At 41.4% G+C, this 25909-nt stretch overlaps 1 protein-coding gene across 1 annotated transcript in view; it reads right to left on the bottom strand.

Moving 5' to 3' along the window:
• The window catches only part of LNPEP (leucyl and cystinyl aminopeptidase), a 71934-nt gene that overhangs the window by 19343 nt on the left and 26682 nt on the right, over nucleotides 1-25909 (bottom strand). Inside the window, exons 5-11 of the mRNA XM_072139927.1 lie at nucleotides 17630-17750; nucleotides 14413-14567; nucleotides 13517-13630; nucleotides 6440-6571; nucleotides 5541-5672; nucleotides 3681-3835; nucleotides 557-645 (exon numbers count right to left, since the gene is read on the bottom strand). Coding sequence (XP_071996028.1) covers nucleotides 557-645; nucleotides 3681-3835; nucleotides 5541-5672; nucleotides 6440-6571; nucleotides 13517-13630; nucleotides 14413-14567; nucleotides 17630-17750 — 898 coding nt within the window. The remainder of the gene's footprint in view (nucleotides 1-556; nucleotides 646-3680; nucleotides 3836-5540; nucleotides 5673-6439; nucleotides 6572-13516; nucleotides 13631-14412; nucleotides 14568-17629; nucleotides 17751-25909) is intronic.

Below are 25909 nucleotides of genomic sequence, written 5' to 3'. Positions count from 1 at the left end.
AGGTACAGTGCTTCAATGGCAGCTACCTTTAGTGATATGGGGAGGACCTGTAACCCTTTATCAGCAGGCCTTGTTAGTTAAAATCTGGTGACAGGTGCTCTTTAACATGATCACTGTGACTAAAAGTCTCAGGCTGTTTCCCTGAAGAACTAAAAATATAGTTTTGGGAGCATTGGATAAATGTGAAATACACAAACCAAACCAAAAGTTAGAGATGTGAATAAATGTGGTGATCCAATACTAGAAATCTGGGAGTCATTTTACACTCATTCAACATTTCAAGGTTGGCGAGGAGTCAGGGAAAATGTATCACTGTGTCAGACAATACAAATTGAGGCCTACATTCATAGGTCAGGTGTCACACGGATGACAGTAGTAACGACTGCCAGTGCCGCAAACACAGACAGGAATAGGACCTGCTCTATTAGTGGTCCGGGCAGTCGCTTCACACAAGGGGCTGTCAGGTCGGGGGTGGCTGACCTACTACAACAATAACTATAATCTCCCCAGTACAACTGGAAAAAAATTCAGTGGTTTCCAGGAAGACATAACTTACCTTGTTTTTGAAGGAGTAGAAAGGATGAGGAACATGTGGGTCCTTCACAGGGTCCAAAAGTATAAGAAAGAGGAACATGCCACAGGGTGCTTAACATAAATTAAAAAAAAAAAACAGGATTATTTCTGGACTCCAAGATATAGAGTAAGGCTCCTTTCACACTAACGTGTGCTCATCTGGCCGTAGCCCGGGCAAGCACACGGCAACGCACCAGAGATGCATGCCGCCAGTCATAAACACATTGAATGATAGAGCATGTTCTAGCTTTTCCCTGCGCACCGTACCGCCACCGGACACCATAGCCGTCTGTGGAGACATATATCCGTCCAGGGGCGTAACTACAGCGGCAGCAGCCATAGCAGCTGCTAGGGGGCCCACATTGTCAGGGGGCCCTGGCATCAGACCTGACACACTAAAGAATGGAGAATTTGCACTAGTGTATACATATTATGCTGCACTATTTGTATATAACTGAGTACATCTTCCACAGTACACAACTCTGAAAGGAAATGAAAGGGGAAGGGAGGGTGCAGCAGAACAACACGACTAGGGATCTCTCATCTCTACTTCCTGCAATCTACTTCCCCCATGCAGACTGCAGCTACTGGGACAGATCTGTGTAAGTGTACAATAAATACATAAACATTTATGGACTTGTATATGAGTAAAAATGTGTCAGTACACAAAAATATATATATATATATTCTGAGGGAGCTTGGAGGCCCAATCAGAAGTCTGCTATGGGGCCCAGCCTCTACTAGTTACGCCCCTGTATCCGTCCCCACACGTGCGGTGTGAAAGCGGCTTTACTCAAGGCACATTAGACTTCCCACGAGGAGAGTTTTATAAAACAGACTGATATCTACCACATTTAATGGAGTCTAACTATGGTATCCAACATTTACATTTTTTATGCCCAAATAAAGCAATGGCACAGGTTACGCAGGATAGGAAACTACCATCTGATCAGAGGTAAGTGCTCCGGGAAAAATTAACTTTCACACTGAAACCTCAGCTAACTGATGTTCAGATAACATGGAAGTCTATGGGAAAGGGGTCGGGAGGATTCACTAATAATCACATACTAATATAAAAATTCAGAATATAAGTCATATAATGCCCAGATTTTGTGTTACTCCTTATGTACACACACTGCACAGAGTCTTTAAAGAAGTCTAGGTATGATTAAAATTGTGGTGGGTCAGAGGGACCCGAAGCTCAGCAATGAGCAACTGGTGCCTGGTGTTATGACCAGGCATCAGGTTGTACAAACACCTATAGAGATTGTACCTATGGCATGTGCATTGCTCTGGTACAGAATTTATAGTATAAGCCTTGCTCTTGTGCTGTAGTTACATTGGGGCTGGTGGTTCTGGTAGTGTGTGTATTAATTCCTGTCTCTTTACTTGTTTAAATCTGCTGCAGGAAAACTATAGGGAATCTCTGCTGCACATTACTTTAACCCCTTAACACCGCAGCCCTTTTTCGTTTTTGCGTTTCCATTTTTTCAGTCCTTCAAAAATCTATAACTTTTTTATTTTTCCATGTACAGAGCTGTGTGACGGCTTATTTTCTGCATAACAATTTACACTACAAAATGGTGCTGTTTAATATTCCATGCCATGTACTGGGAAGCTTGAAAAAAATTCCAAATGCAGTGAAATTGGTAAAAAAAACCGCATTTGTGTTGTATTCTTGTGGGCTTGGATTTTACGGATTTCACTGTACGCACAAAATGACATGTCTACTTTATTCTTTGGGTCGGTACGATTACGAGGATACCAAATTTGTATAGGTTTTATAATGTTTTCATACATTTAAAAAAAATGTATGACAATCCTTGGAAAGATTGCGGCGCCCATGCGCTGCCATCTTTTTGAAGCCGCCGCCGGCGAAGCGGGAAAACACCCGCGACTTGTACATAGGGGGCAGTATTATAGTAGTTATATTCTTGTACATAGGGGCAGTATTATAGTAGTTATATTCTTGTGCATAGGGGGCATTATTATAGTAGTTATATTCTTGTACATAGGGGGCAGTATTATAGTAGTTATATTCTTGTACATAGGGGGCAGTATTATAGTAGTTATATTCTTGTACATAGGGGGCAGTATTATAGTAGTTATATTCTTGTACATAGGGGGCAGTATTATAGTAGTTATATTCTTGTGCATAGGGGGCATTATTATAGTAGTTATATTCTTGTACATAGGGGGCAGTATTATAGTAGTTATATTCTTGTACATAGGGGGCAGTATTATAGTAGTTATATTCCTGTACATAGGGGGCAGTATTATAGTAGTTATATTCTTGTACATAGGGGGCAGTATTATAGTAGTTATATTCTTGTACATAGGGGGCAGTATTATAGTAGTTATATTCTTGTACATAGGGGGCAGTATTATAGTAGTTATATTCTTGTACATAGGGGGCAGTATTATATTATAGTAGTTATATTCTTGTACATAGGGGGCAGTATTATATTATAGTAGTTATATTCTTGTACATAGGGGGCAGTATTGTAGTAGTTATATTCTTGTACATAGGAGCAGTATTATAGTAGTTATATTCTTGTACATATGGGGCAGTATTATAGTAGTTATCTTCTTGTACATATGGGGCAGTTGTGCCTGTTTTGCATTGGTCTATCTACCAACAATATGGCTAACAATTTTCTAACATCTACTTGTGAAGACTCCACCTACTTCTTTTCAAATGGCCCATGTCATCGGGCCACTTTTAGTGTTTTTTATTTTTATTTCCAGGGCCACTTTAAGCTCCCAGACTGTCCGTGGCTATAGATGATTTTGTCAGCAGAGATAACGTTTGGCACAAAGTACAGTTATAGCGGTTCTAGAATGAATATTTCATGTAAGTGAAGTTATTACATTGTTATCTCTTACAATTTGCTTTCTTGGAAAATTAACATTTTTTTTTTACCATACATCAAATACCACATTTTTGGAGATTTCCTTGCCATAAAGGGGAGGAGGTTGAAATGAACATGAACTATCCTAGCCACATGGCATACTCCTGCCTTTAATATTTTATTAAAAAGAAGCGTAAAAATGTTTCCAATATTCTATTGAACGGAACAAAAAAAAAACCCCCATAAAACACCCACCTGGAATTCCCACTGCTGGAATTCACAGTTCTTAGGAATCGCTCCTGACTCACAATCACCTCCTTCCCCTTCTTTACAACAGTCACCAGAGGATATCCAGCTTGCTGGGTCCAGGTCTTCGTCATATTCTTTACATCTGGATTAGATTTGGTGACCTGAAGAGTGAAATGTTGGTCACAAACGACAACATACACAACCAATGTGACGGTTACATTAACAGTCTACACAATATCAATCCCTACTTTATCATAGCTGACAATGAGAGACCCTCATTCTTAGCTCCCTCCTTACAACCTTTATTAGCCCTTCTCAAAATGAAGACTTATGGAATCATAAATTTATACCTCCAAAAAAAAGAATTGGTAAACTCTCTGTGAACCCTTTTTTTTTAATCAACTTATTTCCTGACATTTGGGCTGGACATGAAAAACCAAAGAGAAATAAAATAGATGTACACATTAATTAAATATACACGGAGATGCTTAGATTTCCCTTCAGTTCCAGCATGGTATAAATCGCAAGATTTTATTTTTAAGTTTTTTTTTTTTCTTTTTAATTTAATGTAAGGAGAAAACTGACATGGTGATAGTCCAAGGGAAACCTGAGTAGTAACCTTGATAATATAAGTAGGTGCTTAATATATTCTGTATAGAGGAAGACAATTTTTAGATTTCATTAAATGTTATACCAAACGTCATTACATACAGCTCTTTTGATATACAGGCAGTCCCCGAGTTACGTACAACATAGGTTCTTTAGGTTTATTCTTTATTCTGAATTTGTATGTAAGTGGTGCATTTTATAATTGTAGCTCCGGGTCATAGTGGGCAGAGGGGTCTTTAACTAGGGGATGTCTGTAAGTCGGGTGTCCTCAAGTTAGGGACCGGCTGCATCTTCATACACATTTTCAAGTATATCTTGCATCGGTGAAACAAAATCACTTTTCAGTTTATGATGCATAAAATGTTTTTTTTGTTTTCCAGTTCTCCATTTACATTTATTCAGCTTTTAGAAAATCATTATTTATAACTCCCAAAGAGTGAAAAGAGCAGATACTGGATAGTGGATAAATCGTGCCAAGGTAAAAACACTGCAAGGATTGGCCACTTTTCAATAAATCTCTTCCTTTAGACGTGTCTCTGCATATATTGGCACCTGAACCTTTGCCTCCTTTGATAGATTCAGCCTTTCCCTGTGTTCGCCATTCTGCACTCTGCCTGTATACACAACTTCCTCTCTTTCACACTGCTTAAGCCGTCCCCATAGCGTCTCTCACTGTGTCTTTCTATTTGCTATCTGTCCTCACTAACCCACACAGGAAGAGGGCAGGGAGTATGATTAGTCATAATCTATCAGTGCTCACATATGTAAACAAAGAATCATGGAGAATCTGCAGACAGCACAAATGTAAGTATCAGGACTGCTAAATCACTTGATGAACATTCAGGGATTATTAGCAAGGCAGTAAAGGTACATGGGCAACTTATGTATTATGAGGGGCTAACCCCTTTAAAGAAAATCTACCATCAAAATCAAGTATGGATAAACCAGAGACACCTGCTCATAGATTCTGGCACTGTGACGGTAATATTCTTATATTAGTTATAGCCACGGTCTCCTCTCTTCTAAAATCAACTTTTAACATTATGCCAATGATCCAGAGAAGCTCTAGGGGCGATACTAGAGCAACTCTGTGCTGTAGCTTCACAAGCTGGTACACTTTGCAGGAGCATTTCCCCCTTCCCACTGCCTGCTGTAATCTTACACAGTGGGAGGGGAGAAGTGCTGTGGGAGCACAAGGTAGGGTAAGATTTAAGTTGTATAAGAATTAGATTTATAGAACTGCTGCATGACACATACCAGGTTCATGCTGTCCCACAAACCATCACTCTTCGTTGTTCCGTATTTATGATCTTGTAAATACTTAACAATACATTCATGAAAGACTGCCTCAGTCAGATAAGCATTCAGCATCTGCAGAACGGCAGCGCCCTACAGGAAAGAAGTAAAGGAACCATGAGAACAAGAAATTATAAGAGCAATAACTGTAATATAGTAAATTTGACTCCATGGGTTTAGTTATTTATCAATCAATCCATATACATCCTCCCTACATCACAGGGAATGTCAGTACTCTGGAAAATTTAATTTGTAACTGGATAGAGAACCTCAAAACCGAAAAAACTATGGAAAGAATATATCCTGATATCCTATGTGATGCTGAAGACTGAGATAGGGAAGGTATATGCAGCACAGGTAGGGGCACATGAGCAGTGAATGTCTGTACTCTGCCGCCACCTGCTGGAGGGTTTGGGAGCATCTTTGTAATGTAAACCACTAAGGCTCACACTAAGTTCACACTACATTTGGTGTACATGCATATGTAGGTTATAGGTCTATGCAAGCAGTACAATTCATTGTAGACTCTAAAGGGGAGATTTATCAGTGTTTGTAAGAGTCATTTAGTTGCTCATGGCAGCCAATTAAAAATCCGCTTCAGCAGTTTAAAAAATAAAAACTGAGCTCCGATTGGTTGTAATGAGCAACTTGAACAGTTCTGCTTGTAATAAATCTCCTACGAAAAATCTGTTATCCCCCATCACAGACCATGCACCCATCCTGTTGCTCCACACATCAGGAAGAACAGGACCCCAATCCTCTGGATTGCTGGGGATCATGTTCTTGTGATGAGTGGGGGTACCAGCAGTCAGACCATCAGGGATTGGCTAGTTACACATAGGGAATAGAATATTACACACCTTTATGTAGGAAAGGTCATCAAATATCTCGGCAATCTGCTCTGGAGATTGCACATCAGTAGATATGGCGTGAGTGGTTTGTAATGAATCCTTTTCCAGGGCATCACAGCGCGCTTTCAGAAAGTTATCATCCTAGAAGAAAAATCAAGGAAAACGTAAAACAATGCATGAAACATAGTTTATGGCCATGGCATAAAAACAAAGTATAAAAAAACTCCTTCTTTATAGCATACACACTGCCCAAAATCAGTGACAAATTCTAACACTCATGGATATTACTTGTTCCAAGCGGAAATTGCCAATAAATAAGGGATGTAGCGTACAGATATATAATTCAGCACTGAAAAACAAATACAGGAAGCCCCCGGGTTACATACAAGATAGGGTCTGTAGGTTTGTTCTTAAGTTGAATTTGTATGTAAGTCGCAACTGTATATTTTATCATTGTAACCCCAGACAGAATTTTTTTTGGTCTCTGTGACAATTGGATTTTTAAAAAGTTGGATTGTCATCAGAACCAGGATTGATACTAAATCTTTATTACAGACACCTGTGATAACTGTTATAGCTGATCATTGTAGCCTAGGACTAAAGTACAGTAAGTTTCCAATATCCAGAGGTCAGTTTGTAACTAGAGGTTGTCTGTAAGTCGGGTGTTTTTAAGTAGGGGACCGCCTGTAGTGGAACAACACAGTGAGTGGAGGGATCAGGGTCCCAACAGACTTCAACAAACCAGACTCAAGGGAATGTGAAGATAATCCGCTAAGAACACGCAAGGAAGCAGAAAATCTATATAACCATCTTTCCCTTGGGTGAGTTCACACTTTTCAGGAGTGCTGTTTCCTTGTGTGTTCGTTGCTTCAGCACCAAATATCTTCAATGTACAACTGACCAAAAAGAACCAGGTTTTTGGATCCAGGTTTTGAAGTCAAAATCAGAAGTGGATTGAAAGACGAGACTGGTCCTTTCATCGCCACGCTGTGGATTAAGTCCAGAGTCGCAGTGACAGCTAAGTTGTTCCAATAAAGGTGAATGGGCATTACGAAAAAGCATTAGTACAATCTTTTCATTAGTTCCTGAAGTTATGAAAACAACATACGTTACTCTGGTCCACAATTACTGTAACTTTTATCCACTTACAGGAGTTACACAGAAACCGCGTAGAACAGCGCCATTCATGACACAGATAGACCTCAGCCGTGAACTGCCGAGATAGGAGTTCACCTTCTCTTACCCAGGCCTAAAACGCGTAAAACCCAGCCTCAGGGTCCATTACACTGAACTGGTCCTGCCCCTCACCACTGAATGATTGCAAAGGATGTCAGTATGGCGGTCAGTGCAAGTGTTGGCAGCCCATTTGTTTTTCGTGTTTTTTTTGTAAATCCTACTGAACTAAATCCTCTTGATATTTTTCTCAGCAGACAGCACAATAATGACAAAAATATGTTTTCTTTCAAAATAATGCAGGAATTATCTTCCAATAATTTATTGACCACTGGACCAAAACTATATACAGGCGGTCCCCTACTTAAGAACACTCGACTTACATACGACCCCTAGTTACAACCGGATGGATGTAGGTAATTTATTGTACTTTAGCCCTAGGCTACAATGACCAGCTGTAACAGTTATCACAGGCGTCTGTAATGAAGCTTTATTGTTAATCCTGGTTCGTATGACAACCCAACATTTTTAAAATCCAATTGTCGCAGAGATCAAAAAAGTTCTGGCTGGGATTACAATTATAAAATATACAGTCCCGACTTACATACAAACTCAACTTAAGAACAAACCTACAGACCTTATCGTGTATGTAACCCGGGGACTGCCTGTATTTTAATGTGAGAGCTGTATACTCTACCTCCCTGCCTGGTCGACCAAATCCATTCAATATTACAATGACAAAGTTCCGGATCCAGCACATTTAATTTATGAATAAAGTTTATGCCAGGTTCTAATATGCTTTCTGTACCTGGTAGGACCTGGAAATTCTTCAAAAGTCTGTGCCATTAAATACGTTCCCCTGTCATTCCCGGTAGGTGTACTAATCCTATTAGCCAAGTAGTGTCTATAGAGAGTCTAACATGAAGATCACCGCTTGCGAACATATCGCAACCTGCAATACCCCAAAAACAGAAAAACTTTGGAAGAACAGGCCTTAATTTCAATTAAAAACAAAATAAAAGCTTTTTGGGAAAAAAAAAAAAAAAAAAGTCTGTCATTGAATGAAAAAATAAAAACCTGTCTTGGTCATGGATGCGATCATCACACAAAGTGTATGGCTCTTGTGAAGACACATATACGATAAGAGCTTTATCTAAAGTGACTTCTGCCATAAAATACCCCCAGGGAATGAAATAACACAATATGAGGTATCACACACTCCCCAGCGTCCGTAAATTCCTGGACAGTCCATAAATAATGGGCACTTTATTTGGACTTTCATGAAATAAATGAAGTGCCGATGATTTTTCTATGAAGTGAGAGACGCTTGTGCTCTATATTATCATTCTCAGGTCAGTGGAAGTTGTGGTAATGTCTTCATAGCGGGATTCTGAGCTGCAGACACATCCCTCTTACAACCTTGATGGGTTTCCAATGTGTCAGTAAAGAATGCTGGTAGTTCAGGGCTTTTGGTTATTTTGAACAAAACAAAACCAAAAAAATAAAATAAAAATTAGGCTGCAGACCTACGCAAGCTAGTAAGGGTTAGGGACGAGCCATAAACTCCTGACACCGGAGGATATGTCACCGCTATAAAATGTACCCGCAAACCCATTTAACAATCCTTATTAGATCAGGGACTATAACCTCCATGTTGGCATTGGGCTATTCTGTTCTATCCCCACAACAACCAATTTGTGGTGGGATTTTCCGGACCTGTGGTGGGCTTATAGAAGTGCCCAGTCATGCTCTGTGAGGGCTTGTTTTCTGCGTAACAAATTGCACTTCATAGTGATATAGTATTCAATATTCCATGCCGTGTACTAGGAAGCCGAGAAAAAAATCCCAAATGGAGTAAAAATGGTGAAAAAAAACGCATTTGCGGCATTTTCTTGTGGGTTTGGATTTTATGACTGTCACTGTGCACCCCAAATGACAGGTCTCCTTTATTCTTTGGGTCGGTGCGATCAAGGGGATAATAAATTTGTATCGGTTTTATAATTTTTTTTTCATGCATTTACAAAAATTTAAACCTCCTGTACAAAACTTTTTGGGGGATTTTGCCAATAACTTTTTCATACTTCGGTGTACGGAGCTGTGGGTGGTGTCATTTTTTCCGACTATTGATGAGGTTTTCAATGCTACCATTTTTTGGACAGTACAACCTTTTAATCACTTTTTATTGCATTTTTTATATTTTTCAAAATGGCAAAAAAGTGCCATTTTCAACTTCGGCCTCTGTTTTCTGTATATATGGGGATTTTCCTCCTCATTCATTACAATGTGCAAATCACACATTGTAATAAACGTTAATATGCAGCAAAGACTTACCAGCTATGGAGAGGGCTCAGCCCGTGAGCCCTCTCCATGCACCCAAAGAACGCCGTACTATTACAGCGCGCCATACTATTACGGCGCACGTCAGTAAGGGGTTAAATGACCTAATATTCTAACACACACACATTACAAAAAAAACACGAGGTAAAGTGGTCAACCCCTTTACGTCACTTTGGTGCAAGCAGATTTTGAAGAAACTCCTGCAGTGTTGAAAACTCTGATTCAGGCAACGTCACACAGACAATGCTATTACCTGAATACAACCCGCACTCTCATGTATCACCTTTGAGGTCTAACATGGCAGCTTTACCTGATGTCAGACATCGTATAACCTAAAGCCACCACAACTACAATGGATTGCATGCCGCAGGGTCTGTACCTGCACAAATCCTTCTCATAGATTGTAAGCTCTTGTGATCAGGGCCCTTGGTTCCTATTGTTTCATCTGTCCACGTTATTAACCTGTAATGTCTTAGTTTGTACATGTCCAGAATGTGGAATATGATGGCGCTATATAAAGATTCATTATTATTATTACCCCAGGGGCTGGCGTGGGTCTCTGAACTACAATGTACAAGCAGAATGTAGAACCACAGCCGGTTATTGTCACATCCGAGGAGATTCCACCAGAAAACTGCTCTCCTTTTGCATGACTTGGAGAAGACAATTGATCTAGAGGTGATATTTACCGATCTCAGAAGTGTCAGCAAAATGACAGCAAAGGAGCTTTCATCTCATTCCTCCCCCCTCCCCAGTAATGACACCCGCTGCAATAAATATCAAGGACAACCAATGAATCATATATCATGATAATGAATTATTTATCATGGAGACGGCTTTTGAAGTAGATAATCCTGGGATTTATCCTTATATTTCCACTAATTAATAGAAAACTGGAATGCACCAGGACAACTCTGCTTAACTATTACAAGGTATAAATAGGGGGACATGTGCTGTGCATAGTGTATAAGGGGAGATGTGCACAGATCAGGACTACAAACGTGTAGGTACATGTATGAGAAGGAGCTGAATTAAACGCTTGCGATTGTATTTTGCAGCTGCAAAACTCTGCCATTTTATACTATTTGGTTTGTGGGTGAAATTTCTGGATGAACCTAAAATGCACTCTAACATTTACATGTGAACTTTATGTGAACTACTCTAAACTTTTGAATGCGCATGTCCACCTGCCCTGGTTCAATCAGAATTTGTATTCAAAAAGTCCTCCTCATTATGCTGTTCTCATTGTTACATCATGAGGCCAAGACTGACCGCACTGGATGCTGCCACTGATCTGCGTATGTCATGCAGTGTTATCAGCAGGTTGTACAAGAGACACATAAGGACTAGAATAGTCACAGAGGTAGATGTCCTTCAGCCACATCCCACACAGATGACCACTTCAATGAGAACAATGCCCTGCAGAGATAGCAGTGAGACCATTTAAAACTGTTAACATCATCATAGCCTGCGTGATACCTGCAAAGTTACCCGACTACAACACCAGGCACAGGCATCATCATCTTGTATGGGAAGGAGAGCATTGTAGTCAATACACATCTGCCCTACACTTTGTCAATGGTACAGTGACAAGTCCTTACTACAGGCAGTTCCCAGGATACGTACAAGGTAGGTTCTGTAGGTTTGTTGTTAAGTTGAATTTGTATGTAAGTCGGAACTGTATATTGTAACCACAGACAAAATTTTTCTGGCCTCTGTGACAATTGGATTTTAAAAATGTTGGGTTGTCATAAGAACCAGGATTAACAATAAAGCTTCATTACAGACACCTGTGATAACTGTTATAGCTGTTTATTTTAGTACAGGCAGTCCCCTACTTAAGAACACTCGACTTACATACAACCCCTAGTTACAAACGGACCACTGAATATTGCTAATTTTCTGTACTTTAGCCCTAGGCTACAATAATCAGCTATAACAGTTATCACAGGCGTCTGTAATGAAGCTTTATTATTAATCCTGGTTCTTATGACAACCCAACATTTTTAAAAATCCAATTGTCACAGAGACCAAAAAAGTTCCGAAATATACAGTTCCGACTTGCATACAAATTCAACTTAAGAACAAACCTACAGACCCTATCTTGTATGTAACCCGGGGACTGCCTGTATTACTGTATTAAAGTACAGTAAATAACAAGCTCCGTTTGTAACTAGGGGTCGTCTGTAAGTTGGGTTTTCTTAAGTAGGGGACCGTCTGTACTTGAATAACATCATTAATCCAGTCATTGTGCCTCTGCACAAAAAACACAGATCTTCCTTCATCTTCATGGACGCCAACCTGCCAGCTCATTGAGGTCCGCCATTAGAGAATAGCTGCTGGATATTGGGGGACCTCAAATGGAGATTTGTGCACTTTATCCAGACCGGAATCCAATCGAAAACTATGGGATGAGCCGAGTCTCCATTTAGAGCCTCATAAGCCTGTACCCCAGAACAATGACCTGAGGGGTCCCTTCTAATTGCTGAAGGTCACCCCACTAAATTTGAAGTCATTGTCAAGCTGTAATTGATGCCCAAGTCCACATGACAAGTTATTTAGACATGACATTCTAGTGGGGGAATATCCATCACTGTGGTTGGCAATCAGTTCAATAAATTGCTTAAAATGAGAAAATCTGCCTTCTTTCATTATATAATATCACTACATTGGGAAATGCGTTTACCATAAAATTCACCCAAAAGCCAAAAATCCCTTACTTTTTGTTATATTTATGAGGCTGCTTTCACACCAAACGTAAGCGGCATACGGCAGAGTGCAGGAGAGGAGGAGGTGTGTGCTCCCCTTTCCATACCAAATAGCGGCTCTATCTTTTTGCAGCGACCGTGGCTGGGCGCCATAGACATCTATGGGGACAATGGGTGTGTGGATGCAGCATAAGGGTGTTTTGTGTACATTTATAAGGTTTTAGGAGACTGAACGGAGACGAATACTGGGAGAAAAGATTTAAAATCTCACAAAAAGCTTGTAGTGCCATCTTGTGGTCATTCTGATAATTTAGAGGAAAAAAAAAAAAAAAAAAAAAGGAAAAAAATATTCATTATTGAGGTCTGTAACCACAAGCACGGTTATTTTCAGAATGGGCTATTCCTAGATGAGGACATCCACAACTGTTATAGGTGCAGGGATGAGTGTTGTTCGGTGTAAAGACCAAAGAAATCTCAGACTCTGGCTATTCTGAACTGGGAAACCGAACCAGAAAATGGTAACGCCATGAAATGAGGCTTGGCTCAATAATAATAATAATTCTTTATTTATATAGCGCACACAGATTACGTAGCGCTGCACAAAGCATGTCAAATTGGTCCCTGTCCCCATGGGGCTCACAATCTAAACAACCTACCAATATGTTTTGGAGTGTGGGAGGAAACCTGAGGACACGGAGGAAACCCATGCAAACACTGAGAGAACATACAAACTCTTTGCAGATGTTGACCTGGGTGGGATTAGAACCCAGGACTCCAGTCCTGCAAGGCAGAAGTGCTACCCACCGTGCCGCCCATGGGGTGCTTGCGCAGTCTGACTAATGTATACAAAAGCATAACTAATACTCACAGAATTCAGGTCTGGAAATCTTGATCGTAAAGCAAAATACTCCATGTAGGTAGCAAAGCCTTCATTTAGCCACAGGTCATTCCACCACTCCATGGTCACAAGGTTTCCAAACCACTGCAAGACAAGAATGTATAAGCAGGGGGGGGGGGGAGGGTTACCAAATAAATCATGATTACCAATATATTAGTATTTGTTAAATATTTATTCATTTCTATTGGTTAAAGGGGTTAATTGTAGTCCAGCATGAACAGCCCTGCATTGTCCTCAGGTAGCGGGGATGTCATGTCCATGATACGTAACCACTGCAGCTTTCCAATGGACTCACTGGTGTTCAGCTGAGGCCAGTGTAACCCTGCAGCGTAGGGCACAGTTCACAAGAGGTAACGGAAGGCATCGGGATGTACTAACACCTATTATCAGCCCATAACAAAGCTCAAAAAATGAAGCCCTTTAAATTGATAGCTAGATCACTGAGCCCCTAGTTACTAGTACACAGCAGAGCCGGGTATCCTGCCATCATTTCACCAATTACTCCAGAAAAATTCACTTAAAAAAAATTCTAACTGCAAGCACTAAATCATATCCCAAGTTGAAAGATGACAGACCCGAAGGTAGGTTCAGGTTCAGTGTTCAGGTACGTTCCTCCCAATCCAAACACATTGCCGGATTTACTAAGCAATTTACTAACATACTGCAGTAAGTGCAATCATATCCTCATATGCTCTGGTACCCGCTCTGATCCTAAACTGGAAGGTGCTGATGGCTGACCTGGTCACATGTCAGAGGATGAAGAAAAACTTATGGAGTGAGTTGTTCCATTAAAGCAATTGGACACCTTCCATTCAAAACTATGTAACAAAATATATAATAACAAGGGTAAAAGACATGTGCACTACCTGATGGGCCAGCTCATGGGCTATGACCTGAGTGATCAGCTGTTTGTCCATGAGGGATGAGGAATTCTCCTTGTAAAGGAGGGTGGTCTCCCGGAAGGTCAGGAGACCCCAGTTCTCCATTGCTCCTGCTTGAATGTCTGGTATAGCCACGAGATCTAGGAAATCACAGATCGAAATATTACAAAGAAGAAAATATTTTACAGAGATTGTCTACTAGAAGATTTCCCTTAGGACTTGGGTCTGCCAGATTAGGACTTGGGTCTGCCAGATTAGGACTTGGGTCCGCCAGATTAGGACTTGGGTCCGCCAGATTAGGACTTGGGTCCGCCAGATTAGGACTTGGGTCCGCCAGATTAGGACTTGGGTCCGCCAGATTAGGACTTGGGTCCGCCAGATTAGGACTTGGGTCCGCCAGATTAGGACTTGGGTCCGCCAGATTAGGACTTGGGTCCGCCAGATTAGGACTTGGGTCCGCCAGATTAGGACTTGGGTCCGCCAGATTAGGACTTGGGTCCGCCAGATTAGGACTTGGGTCCGCCAGATTAGGACTTGGGTCCGCCAGATTAGGACTTGGGTCCGCCAGATTAGGACTTGGGTCCGCCAGAGTGTGGGTTCTCTTTGAAGATTTGACATCCATATGCCATAATAAAGATTTCTATTCAAAAAGCCAAAGGTCGTGACCTACTACAAGGCACAATCATTAGCTCATGATCATAAAGAAACTTACCCGGTCCTGCGGTGTTCACAAAAGTGCATTGTCCGACGATAATGCACTGCGGCGTGATTCGTGCGCCCGATATCCTGCATGTGTCACTTCCCCGCTCAGGTCTGCCGCAGTTCACCTTCTTCATGGTGCATGTAAGTGCTTGATTTTGCTATAAAACTTAAATCCCATGGGCATTCCGAATCAGACGGATCGTCCAATGGCAAAACCCGATTTCTGTCGCAGCTGGGCCACATTCTGATCACAATACAATCCCAGCGCAAACACTTTTTAAAAATCTGTCAATCTGTTTGCATTTGTTTTGTTGTTGATACGTCCCCATATAATTGTATAGGACTTTTTCCCATGAACTTGTATGGCTACATTCACATCACATTGTAGTCCTCTATTGTAAGGATATGCGCAAGCAGTGTGATACGTCCTCCTGTTCCACCCATCTACCTTGAAAGTGGGAGGAGGAGTCAACATCGGCAGCAGCCGGTGATTGGCTGCTGCCGATGTTCGGGGTGTTTCCAGAGTGATGTCACTGTCCTTCTAAAGACCATTGCATCACTTGGGCGTACGCTCAGCGGAGGTCGGGATGGATGCAATATAGTTCTATAGGCTTGTATGGTCTCCGCTGAGCATGTACGTCACTCAGCAGGATGAAAAGACGCAGCTTCCGCAGTCTTTCCATTCTGTGTTTTTCCTGCTGGATGCAACTTATACTGCCTCCTGCATATGTTCAGCGCACACCTAGGGAGCTATGCGAGCATATATCCTGAACGTATATATAAAATTTGATCTCTCTCAGATTTTCCACCTCAGCAGATGCTGGATATGGATTTTTGGAGAGCAGCAACTCAATGGGATATGATGATTTTTGAAAGGGTGCTGTGGACATGTCTGTTCTTTTATACTTCATACTGTTATTTTAGACTGTTATTTTTCTTGTATTGTGAAAAAAAAGGATAATCAAAAGTTTGATAAAATTTTATGTGAAAAATAACATACGAGAGGATGACATGGGAACTCCCTCCCCATTAAAGCTATAACAACGGGGTACCTCGCTCTCTGCCCAGGCACGGACTGATAACAGGATGGTGGCTGGAGGCCAGTCATTCCCAAGTATTTGGCAGATTTCATGTTCTCCCATTTCTACACCAGAAAGCAACATTAATTGTCTATGTGGCCGAAAGCAACAGATGGTTTTGTAATATCAACCAGATGACAGCAAAATCTGATAAACGTCTCTAGATAATATCTGCTCATCAAGTAGAGCTCTCCTGGAGCAGGGATATTAATCACAGCGCCGTATCATCAAACGCACCGAGCCCTCATTTACAGCGCGTGTAGAGCGTTTTCATCTGACGGCAGAAAGTAAGTGATAACACTGAGAACAAGCAACTCATCAGCAGATATGATAATATGTCATCTCCATAATGTGCAATAATTACACCAGATGCAAATGAGATGCAAATCAATTAATGCAGATCAGCAAATAAACATAAGAGTATGCCCTGGAGTGTTACAGCATCACAACAAGGGATTAACCCCTTAAGAACCACACCATTTATGTTTTTTGCTTTCCCATCTTACACTCTTTAAAAATCCATAATTTTTTTTTCTCCCCATTTTAAGAGCAGTGTCAGGGCTTGTTTTCTGTGTTACACCCACCATGAACGAAGAGGGCTCAGCCCGTGAGCCCTCTTCATACATCCTTAATGCCTTAGAGTGTACATGTACATCACAATGAGGCTCATTTACTAAGGGTCCGTTTTGCGCCGCATTTAACAGGGGATTTTTGCACGCGCGCGGGAATAAACATTTCGAATTGTGTCGCAAGACACGCACTTACAAGCACCGGGAAGAAGCAGGTGAACTCAGGTGGACCTCGGTGCAGAAGCGACGGATGCAGGAACTCAGGCGCATGAGCTACGTGAATCGCACCGGACTTCATCTTCGACGGACCTAAGATGAAGACCGGCGTGATCTTTATGTGATCTACAGCAGATCTAGGATACAACTGCTTAAAGAGACCTAAGAAACCTATGATTTTAAGGGAAATGTGTAATCCGGGTTTTCACTATTAATCCTAAATGATCGGTTCCCGCAAAAGTCTTCGTGCTTCTTTTTTTTGTATAACAATCCGTAGATCAGATCTAGCAAAAATCACTTTTTAAGAAAGTTGCTAGTACCTGCCAGGAGACTCAGCAATTCATAAGAGTGTTTTTCCTACAGCCGAGTCTCAGCTCCCTTATTCCTCTCTCAGGATGCAGGGAAGGGGGATGTTGGCTGTGTGGGACTCACCGAAGAGAATTCCTATAGGTTATATGTTGTGATGGATCACACATACACTACGGACAGCGGAGAAGTAAGCTGGAGTCCAAGTTTGTCTGCTTTACAATTAATTTTACATTGAAATGATCAAAATGGCATGGAATATATTTCCCATCAGCCTCATCCTCATATTGTGAGCCATGCATGACATTTTTATATATTATATATACTAACCTAATTTTGCCAGTGGATATTTAATTCTGAAGTACTCCGAGAAAAATTCAAGCAATGTAGCTGCAGCCGTCAGGGCATACTGGGCTTGGTCAATCTTCTGTGGTATAGCATAGACCGATACCTGCAAGTAAAAGGAATATATGTTACAAAATGTACAACAAAATGTAAAAAGAAGAAGAATTTAAGAGGTTTCCAACAATACACATTTGTACGTGTCATCACTTAAGCGTATGGGTCCATGTAAAACTTTATATGTAATGATTCATGTTAGAAAATGAGAAGGGGCCAAAACCTTTTCATAAAACAAATGTGAAAAAAAAATGTAAAATGACAATAGGGGAAAATGACCCAATTCCCTAAATTGAAGGGGCGGTCCCAGGGCCATGCAATAATTAGCTCTTTAACCCCTTCCCGACATTTGACGTAATAGTACTGCATCGCGGGAGGTGCGTTCCCGCAAAATGCAGTACTATTACGTCAAGCTTCTGGCCCCGGCTCCTGAACGGAGCCGGGGCCAGAAGCTGCGGGTGTCGGCTATATGTTATAGCTGACACCCGCCTCTAACACCCGCGATCGGAGATTTCTCCGATCGCGGGTGTTAACCCCTAACACGCCGCGGTCGCGCTGACCGCGGCGTGTCAGAGGCATTTAAAGTTATTTAAATGGCAATCGGACCCCCCCGCGGCGCTTACCGGGGGGGTCCGCTCCTCCGATCGCAGCCCCGGGACTGCCGGTGCCCGGGGCTGCGCGATCCTCGTCTCGGTGCCGGGTCCCTGCCTCCTGGCAGGACCCGGCTGTAAGACACTGGGCATGCGCAGCATGCTCAGTGTCTTACATTACACAGTGCAATACATGTGTATTGCACTGTGTAACCTGTAAAAAAGCTTGAACAAGTGATCAGAAGATCACTTGTTCAAGCTTAGATGTCATTAACTGTAAAAAAAGGAAAAATAAATAAATAAAGGTTTTTTACAGTAAAAATAAATAATAAAAGAAAGTGAAAGTCCCCCCAAACACCACATTTCCCTTTACACAAGTAATAAAGTATAAAAAACACTAAATCACAAAAAAACCCCACTTATTTGGTATCGCCGCGTCCGTAACAATCTGTACAATAAATCCTAATCATAATTGGACCCGCTCGGTGAACGTGGTAAAAAAAAAAAACCAAAAACTTGCCAAAAATTAAAACTTTTTATCAAATTGCTTTACAAAAAATGTTCTAAAAAGTGATCCGAAAAAGTTACAAGCACCAAAATGATACCAATAAAAAGAGCAACTTGTCACGCAAAAAATAAGCTTACAACCAGCTCCGTAAACCAAAAAATACTATAATTATGCCACTATAAAAATGGCAATACTAAAACAAATGCAATTTTTTCTATTCTAGTTTTCCTTCAATAAAATTGGAAAAATGTAAATAAAACTATATAAATGAGGTATCACCGTAATCGTAGTGATCCGTAGAATAAAGATAATATATTATTGTTATGCTACAGTGAACAACCCCCCCAAAAAATGCTAAAAATCCAAAACAAGAATTGATAATTTTATTTTCCTCCACACGTAAAAAGTTAATAAAATTTCTTCAATAAGCTAAAAACCCACTAAAATTAAGGTTTTTTTTACAGTGCATCTCGTCTCGCAAAAAATAAGCCCTTATTTGTCTAAATTGCTTAAAAAATAAATAAAGATTGTATAGCCTATTCCCAACGAGCGTTGTTATAGAACGGTGCGGCGGGTAGTGACTTGCCAACACCGGTCAGGGTAAGACGGCGGCTGTTCACTGATCGGGGTAAGACGGCGGCTGTTCCTGACAGCCATCCATCCTGCCCCATGGACCAGAAGGGTTACGTCCCCCCCACACACCCCCAGTTTATTATCGCTGCTACTGGCTCATCAATTCAGACGAGCCGATAGCAGCGAATTTACTTATGACGTCAGTAACACCGGTCACCATGTCTATAGACACGGTGATCGGGGCAGGGTGGCGGCTGTTCCTGACAGCCACCAATTTTGCCTTGCGGTCCAGAGGGGTTTTGTTGCCCCCCTCTGTCCATGTTAGCCGCTATTTGCTGGTCGATATGGTCCAGCCAAAAGCAGCAATATTCTTCACAATGGGCATCGCTAGGGTGAATAAGAGCAACACTTGGCGATAATTTCCCTACGAAAAACCAAGATATGGTACAAAAGCGCTGGCCATGCACATTGTACAGATTACGCTGTACAACTCTTACAAGCTGTTCCAATGTGCAGGTCCTGCCGTATCATTTCTCTGTTTTCAAGAGGAAGATATTAGGAAACTAATATTGGGACAAGAAGGAAGGGGCCCCAGTACCTCTGGTTTAGATGTTCCTGTGTTTTGCCAGGACAGCATTTTCCCGGTGAATTCTGCTGCTTCTAATGGTAGGACTCAATAAAGAGTCTGTTCCAAAAGAGAAGTTAGGATGGACACTATATACTAAGGATGGACACTATATACTAAGGATGGACACTATATACTACTAAGAGACCTGCGACACCTCCAGAGTGACAAAAGTTTAGTTGGTCCCCTGGTATATTCTACCTCCTTATACACTAGACATTCACAATTCACGCCCAACCTATTGTGAATTAATTTCGGTAAAATGAATAATTGTAACAACTGTTATGTCCCGTTGCTCCCTATACCCCTCGATTATTTCATAAGGGGCGCCACATAACGGGCACTGAACTTTCCAGAAATAATTGCAATTTCCATCTTGGACTCCATCGCACATCGTATTTGGAAACCACCTATATGTTCAAAATGCTCATTTCACCACGTGTATTACACTACACCACATATTACACCTTGCTATATTCCCCAAGGGGTGTACATTCAACAATTAGGGTCACTTTTCGGGTTTTCCTCTGTTTTGGTACCACTACGTCTCTCCAAATGTATCCTGACACATGTGAAGGATTTCTTACAAATTTGGCCTCTAAAAGACAAACACCCCTCTTTTCCTCTACTGTGCGCCCATAAAGCATTTTATATGCACATGTGGGGTACTTCTACACTCGGGAGAAATAGTTTTACACCTTTTTTGGGGTTATTTAATATATTATCCCTTGTGGCTTACAAAAATTAGGGGTAAAGTGACATTTATAGGAAAATTTTCACCTTTTTAATGATTCGGGCCTAATTGGATCATTCACCTGTAGGGGCAAATACATATATTGCACATTGCAAAATTCTCTAAGGGGTGTGCATTCAAAGATTAGGGTCACTTTTCGGATTCTTATCTGTTTTATACCACTAGGGTTCTCCAAATGCATGTCAAACATTTCTGTCAAATTTGGCTTCTAAAAGGCAAACATTCCCCTTTCCTTTTACTGTGCGCCCATACAACATTTTATATACACATGTGGGGTACTTCTACACTCGAGAGAAATAGGTTCACACATTTTGAGGGGTTATTACATTTTTTTATCCCTTGTGGCTATATAAAATTAGGAGTAAAATGACCTTTATAAGAAAATGTTCACCTTTTATCTATTTAAGTCCTAATTAAATCAAACACCTTTATGGACAAATACACATATTACACCTTGCTAAATTCTCTAAGGGGTGTGCTTTCCAAAATGGTGATACTTGTTGGGGTTCCCCTCTGTTTTGGTACCACTACGGCTCTCTAAATGCATCCTGACATATGTAAAGGATGTCTGTCAAATTTGGCTTCTAAAAGGCCAACGCCCCTCTTTCCCTTCTGAGCTTCACTGCGTACCCATACAACATTTTATTTGCATGTGTGGGGCAATTTTATACTGGGGAGAAATGCTAGTACACATTTTTTGGGGTTGTTTCATCTTTAATGCCTTATGGGATACAAAAATTAGCCGTAAAAGTGACTTTTTTGGGAAAATGTTCACCTTTTTCCTTTTAGGGACCTAATTGAAGCAAACACCTGTAGGGGTAAATACACATATTACACCTTTCTGAATTCTCCAAAGGGTGAACTTTCCAAAATGGTGACACTTGTTGGGGTTCCCCTCTGTTTTGGTACCACTAGGGCTCTCCAAATGCATCCTGACACATGTAAAGGATGATTGTCAAATCTGGCTTCTAAAAGGCCAAAGCCCCTCTTTCCCTTCTGAGCCCTACTTTGCACCCATACAACACTTTATATGCAAAAGTGGTGCAGTTCTGTGCTTAGGAGAAATAGTTTTACACATTTATGGGGTTGTTTCATCTTTTATCCCTTGTGGCTTACAAAAATTTGGGGTAAAAGTGACTTTTTTGAGAAAATTTTCACCTTTTTTCCCTTTTGGGGCCTAATTGAATCAAACACCTGTTGGGGAAAATACACAAATTACACGTTGCTAAACTCTCCAAGGGGTGTACTTTCCAAAATGGTGTCTCATGTTGGAGCTTTCCTCTGTTTTGGTACCATTATGGCTCTCCAAATGCATCCTGACACATGTAAACTTTTTCAGCCATATTTACCCTGCAAAAACGAAACAACGCTCTTTCCATTCCAAGTGCCCCCCTGTGCCCGTACAGCAGGGTACAGTGACAAAATGGGTATTGGCATGCTCAGGAGGAATTGCCCTCAACATTGTAAAATGCATTTTCCTATTTAACCCATTGTGAAGGTGCAAATTTTAGTGTTCAATGAATCTATAGTAAGATAAAATTACATTTCTCTAATTTCACTTTCATTTATCTTTCACCCTCATGAAACGCTCAAAGGGTTAACAAAATTCCCAAAGGTTGTTTTGAATATTTTGAGGGGTGTAGTTTCTAAAATGGTGTCATTTGTGGGGGGTTTCTGTCATGTGGGCCTTATAAAGTCACTTCTAACTAAATTGACCCTCCAAAAGTAGGTTTTGATGATTTTCGTGAAAATCTGAAAAATTGCACCTAAAGTTATAAGCCTCCTAACATCCAAAATAAAGGAAAAGATGTTTGAAAAATGATGCCAAGTTAAAGCAGACATATGGAAAATGTTAGTTATCAAGTTATTTTAGTGATATGACCAACTTTCCAAAAAGTAGAAAATTTTGAATTTGGAAAACATTGTTTTTTTCAAAATTTTTGCCAAATTTCCATTTATTTCATAAATAAATACTAAATATATTTATTAAATTTCTCAACCAGCATGAAGTACAATGTGTCACGAAAAAACAATCTCAAAATCAACTGGATATGTTAAAGCGTTCCAAAGTTATAACCACTTAAATAGACACATGTCAGATTTTAAAAAATGGTCCGTGTCAGGAAGGTGAAAAGTGGCTTCAGCGTTAAGGGGTTAAAAAGGTCAGTGCATTCAAGTGAATATCATAACCTTTACATTGTTGAACACCCAATAACTCCTTAAGGTCTACCATCAAAATGAGGCATGATAAACCAGGGACACTTACTCATAGATCCAGGAACTTTGACTGTGGTCATCTTTAAATTTTTTTTAATGTAAGTGTCAGCACTGTAGTTACAATGAGCAGGTCTCCCCTCCCCATGCACTAACTGCATGCCAGAGGGAGAGAGCAGGGATTTGGGATTTGGGAGACATGTTCTGCTCATTGTACCAGCCTGTGAATCTGCAAGACTGAATGGCTCTGGCAACATCCCTAGCAACCATTCAGACTCATTAGCATAATCTTAAACGGTGCCTGGATCTAGGAGTAAGTGTCCCTGATTTATCATGATGGATTTTGATGGTAGATTCTTTATTGGCTTAAAGAGAACCCGTCATGCAAAATAACCCCCCTAAACTAAATATATTTTCATAAACTGCCATTAGAGAGCATTGTCTCTATCCCTTCATTATCCCTCTACATGCCTGTAAACCTAAGCAATGAGGTCCTAAAGCTGTATGCAAATGAACTGTGAAATGTCCAATGAAGCATTAGCATATTCAAGCTGTCCACTCTATTCATGAGTGGGAGGCACAGCCACACCCCCAGTGCTTGACTGACAGCCTGTATAATGATGTGAGGCTGTATAATGATGTGCTTCCTGGTGCTGGTGGCCACGCCCCCTGCAGCCTGTGTGTGTATGTGTGTGTGTTTAGGAGAGATACAGCAGCTCCAGGCAGCCATGTTACAGCAGAACATGTCAGATTCATGTGTAGCTGATGTCTGTGTCTCTCACCTGTATATTAGGAGGATGCAGCATGTCAGCAGATGCAGCACACACACTAGCCATGCTTTACTATACATTACACACAGACATGAGCAGGGGGAGGAGAGGGGAGGGGTAACAGGGGTGACATCACTGCCTCTGACCATGTGACCAGCCTCATTTACATAATAAAAAATAGATGATTTTACAATGATTAATGTATGAAATAACTAGATAAAGGCTGGGATGGGATCCTTGTGAGCTGCTCCAACAGGAAGAGGTGACAGGACTAGTGGCAGAGACCTGATGACAGGTGTCCTTTAACCCTTTTACTACCCGTTATGTAATAGCATGTCACGGGTAGGCTGGGGGGTGAATGGAGAGGGCTCACAGGCTGAGCCCTCTCCGTAGCGGGTAAGTCTTTGCTGCACCCGCGATCACTGCTAGCACCGATCACGGGTGTCAACCCGCACACTGCCACCGGCTTCCAAAAGATGGCGGCGCATGGGCGCTGCCATCTTGTCGGGGATCGTAGCTCCCTGTGACGTCATCGGGGAGCAGCGATCAGTCACCATGACAGCCTCTTCCGAAGACCCGAGGCGGCCTCCTTTTAACCCTTTCATTACAATGTGCTACAATGACGGCCTTGGGTCTTTCGAAGACCCGTGGCTGCCTCGTTTTAACCCTTTCATTACAATGTGCTATCACTGTAACAAGCTAATGATGTCTGTATCTCCCCATGTTCTGCACGGGTTTGTTTTGCCCACTTCTTGTGAGCAGGGTCCTTCAGTGTCTTCTCCAGACTAAGATTTAGGTTCTTCCATAGATGTTCAATAAGGGTTTTGATCAGGGCTCATAGAAGGTAAAGTCAGAAAGGTCCTATGTTTTTCTTAGCCATTCCTGGATGAGTGTTAGAGGACCGACAGGGTTTTATTAAACCCTACACACATTTAAGTTACCCTGTGCCAGCTGCAGGAAAGCAGAACATAACAGAGTTTCCTCCATGTATCACAGTCAGTCCAATGTTCTTTGTAAATGTTTTATCTGTGAACACGAAGATGATGAGACTTGCCAATAAGCTCTGGTTTTGTCTTATCTGTCTAAAGAACAGTCTCCCCTAACCTCAGTGTCTTGTCTATATGCATTTTGTCAGCGAGTGCTCTTCAGTCATCTTCTTTGAAGTCCATTTTGGCAAAGACTGTGACAGATGTTCTGATCCAACACAAAGGGGCAGATTTATCAAGCGTCTGAAAGTCAGAATATTTCCAGTTGCCCATGGCAACCTACCACAGCTCAGCTTTCATTTTACCAGTGCTCATGAATATTTTAAAGGGGAGCTGTGATTGTTTGCCATGGGCAACTGGAAATATTCTGACTTTCAGATACTTGATAAATCTGCCCCAATATCTTGACCTTAGAATTCACCTCTAATCTGAGCCTGATAGTTTGGCTGGGCTCTTTGGTTACCATTCCTATAGTCACTCTCTTTAATTTGTCATCAATTTTCCCTAAATGGACATAGTTTGGGAAATTGTACAGTCACATAGACCAGTGCTCCCCAGCCTCCGGGCCGTGGCCCAAGACCACTTTCCCCCCGCAGCTGCCTTCTCTTCTCTCACTTCTCTTCTGGGTTAGTACACGGCTCGATTGACAATAAAGCAATGCATTGATATGGAAGAGAAGGTCGCCCGGGGCAATGGGGAAGGCGAGGATTGGAGTTTGGCTGGAAAAGGGGGCATTGAGGGAGGGGGGCATGCAGCATTGAGGAAAGGGGGCATTCAGTAGGAAAGAGGGCATGGTGCAGGAAAGGGGGCATTGAAGGATGGAGGTATGATACAGAAAAGGAGACAATATAAGTGGGGGGGCACTTCTTCAGGTAATGGAATACCATAAGCTAGGTGCACAGGGAGTTAAGGTGGGTGCGCAAATATACATTTTTGGATAGACAACAGACCCACCTAGCGGTCCCTGGAGAAAATTTATTCTCACAGCCAGTCCCTGGGCATAAAGGTACATTGATCTGTATGAAGGTGGACTGACTGACCGACAATTGGCAGTAACGCATGCGTTTTCAAATGCATCACAACAGCTGAGAAGAGGAGAATTGCCTGATTACACAGCTGTAAAGATCGTATTAACGTATGCGTTTCATAAATGCACTGTTAACACGTGTTGACATTGTGATTACAAATGCA

Source organism: Engystomops pustulosus, chromosome 1, assembly GCF_040894005.1.
Source record: "Engystomops pustulosus chromosome 1, aEngPut4.maternal, whole genome shotgun sequence".
In the NCBI taxonomy this organism is placed as follows: domain Eukaryota; kingdom Metazoa; phylum Chordata; class Amphibia; order Anura; family Leptodactylidae; genus Engystomops; species Engystomops pustulosus.
The sequence above is the reverse complement of the archived record's forward strand: the minus strand, read 5'-3'. Positions and strand labels throughout refer to the sequence as shown.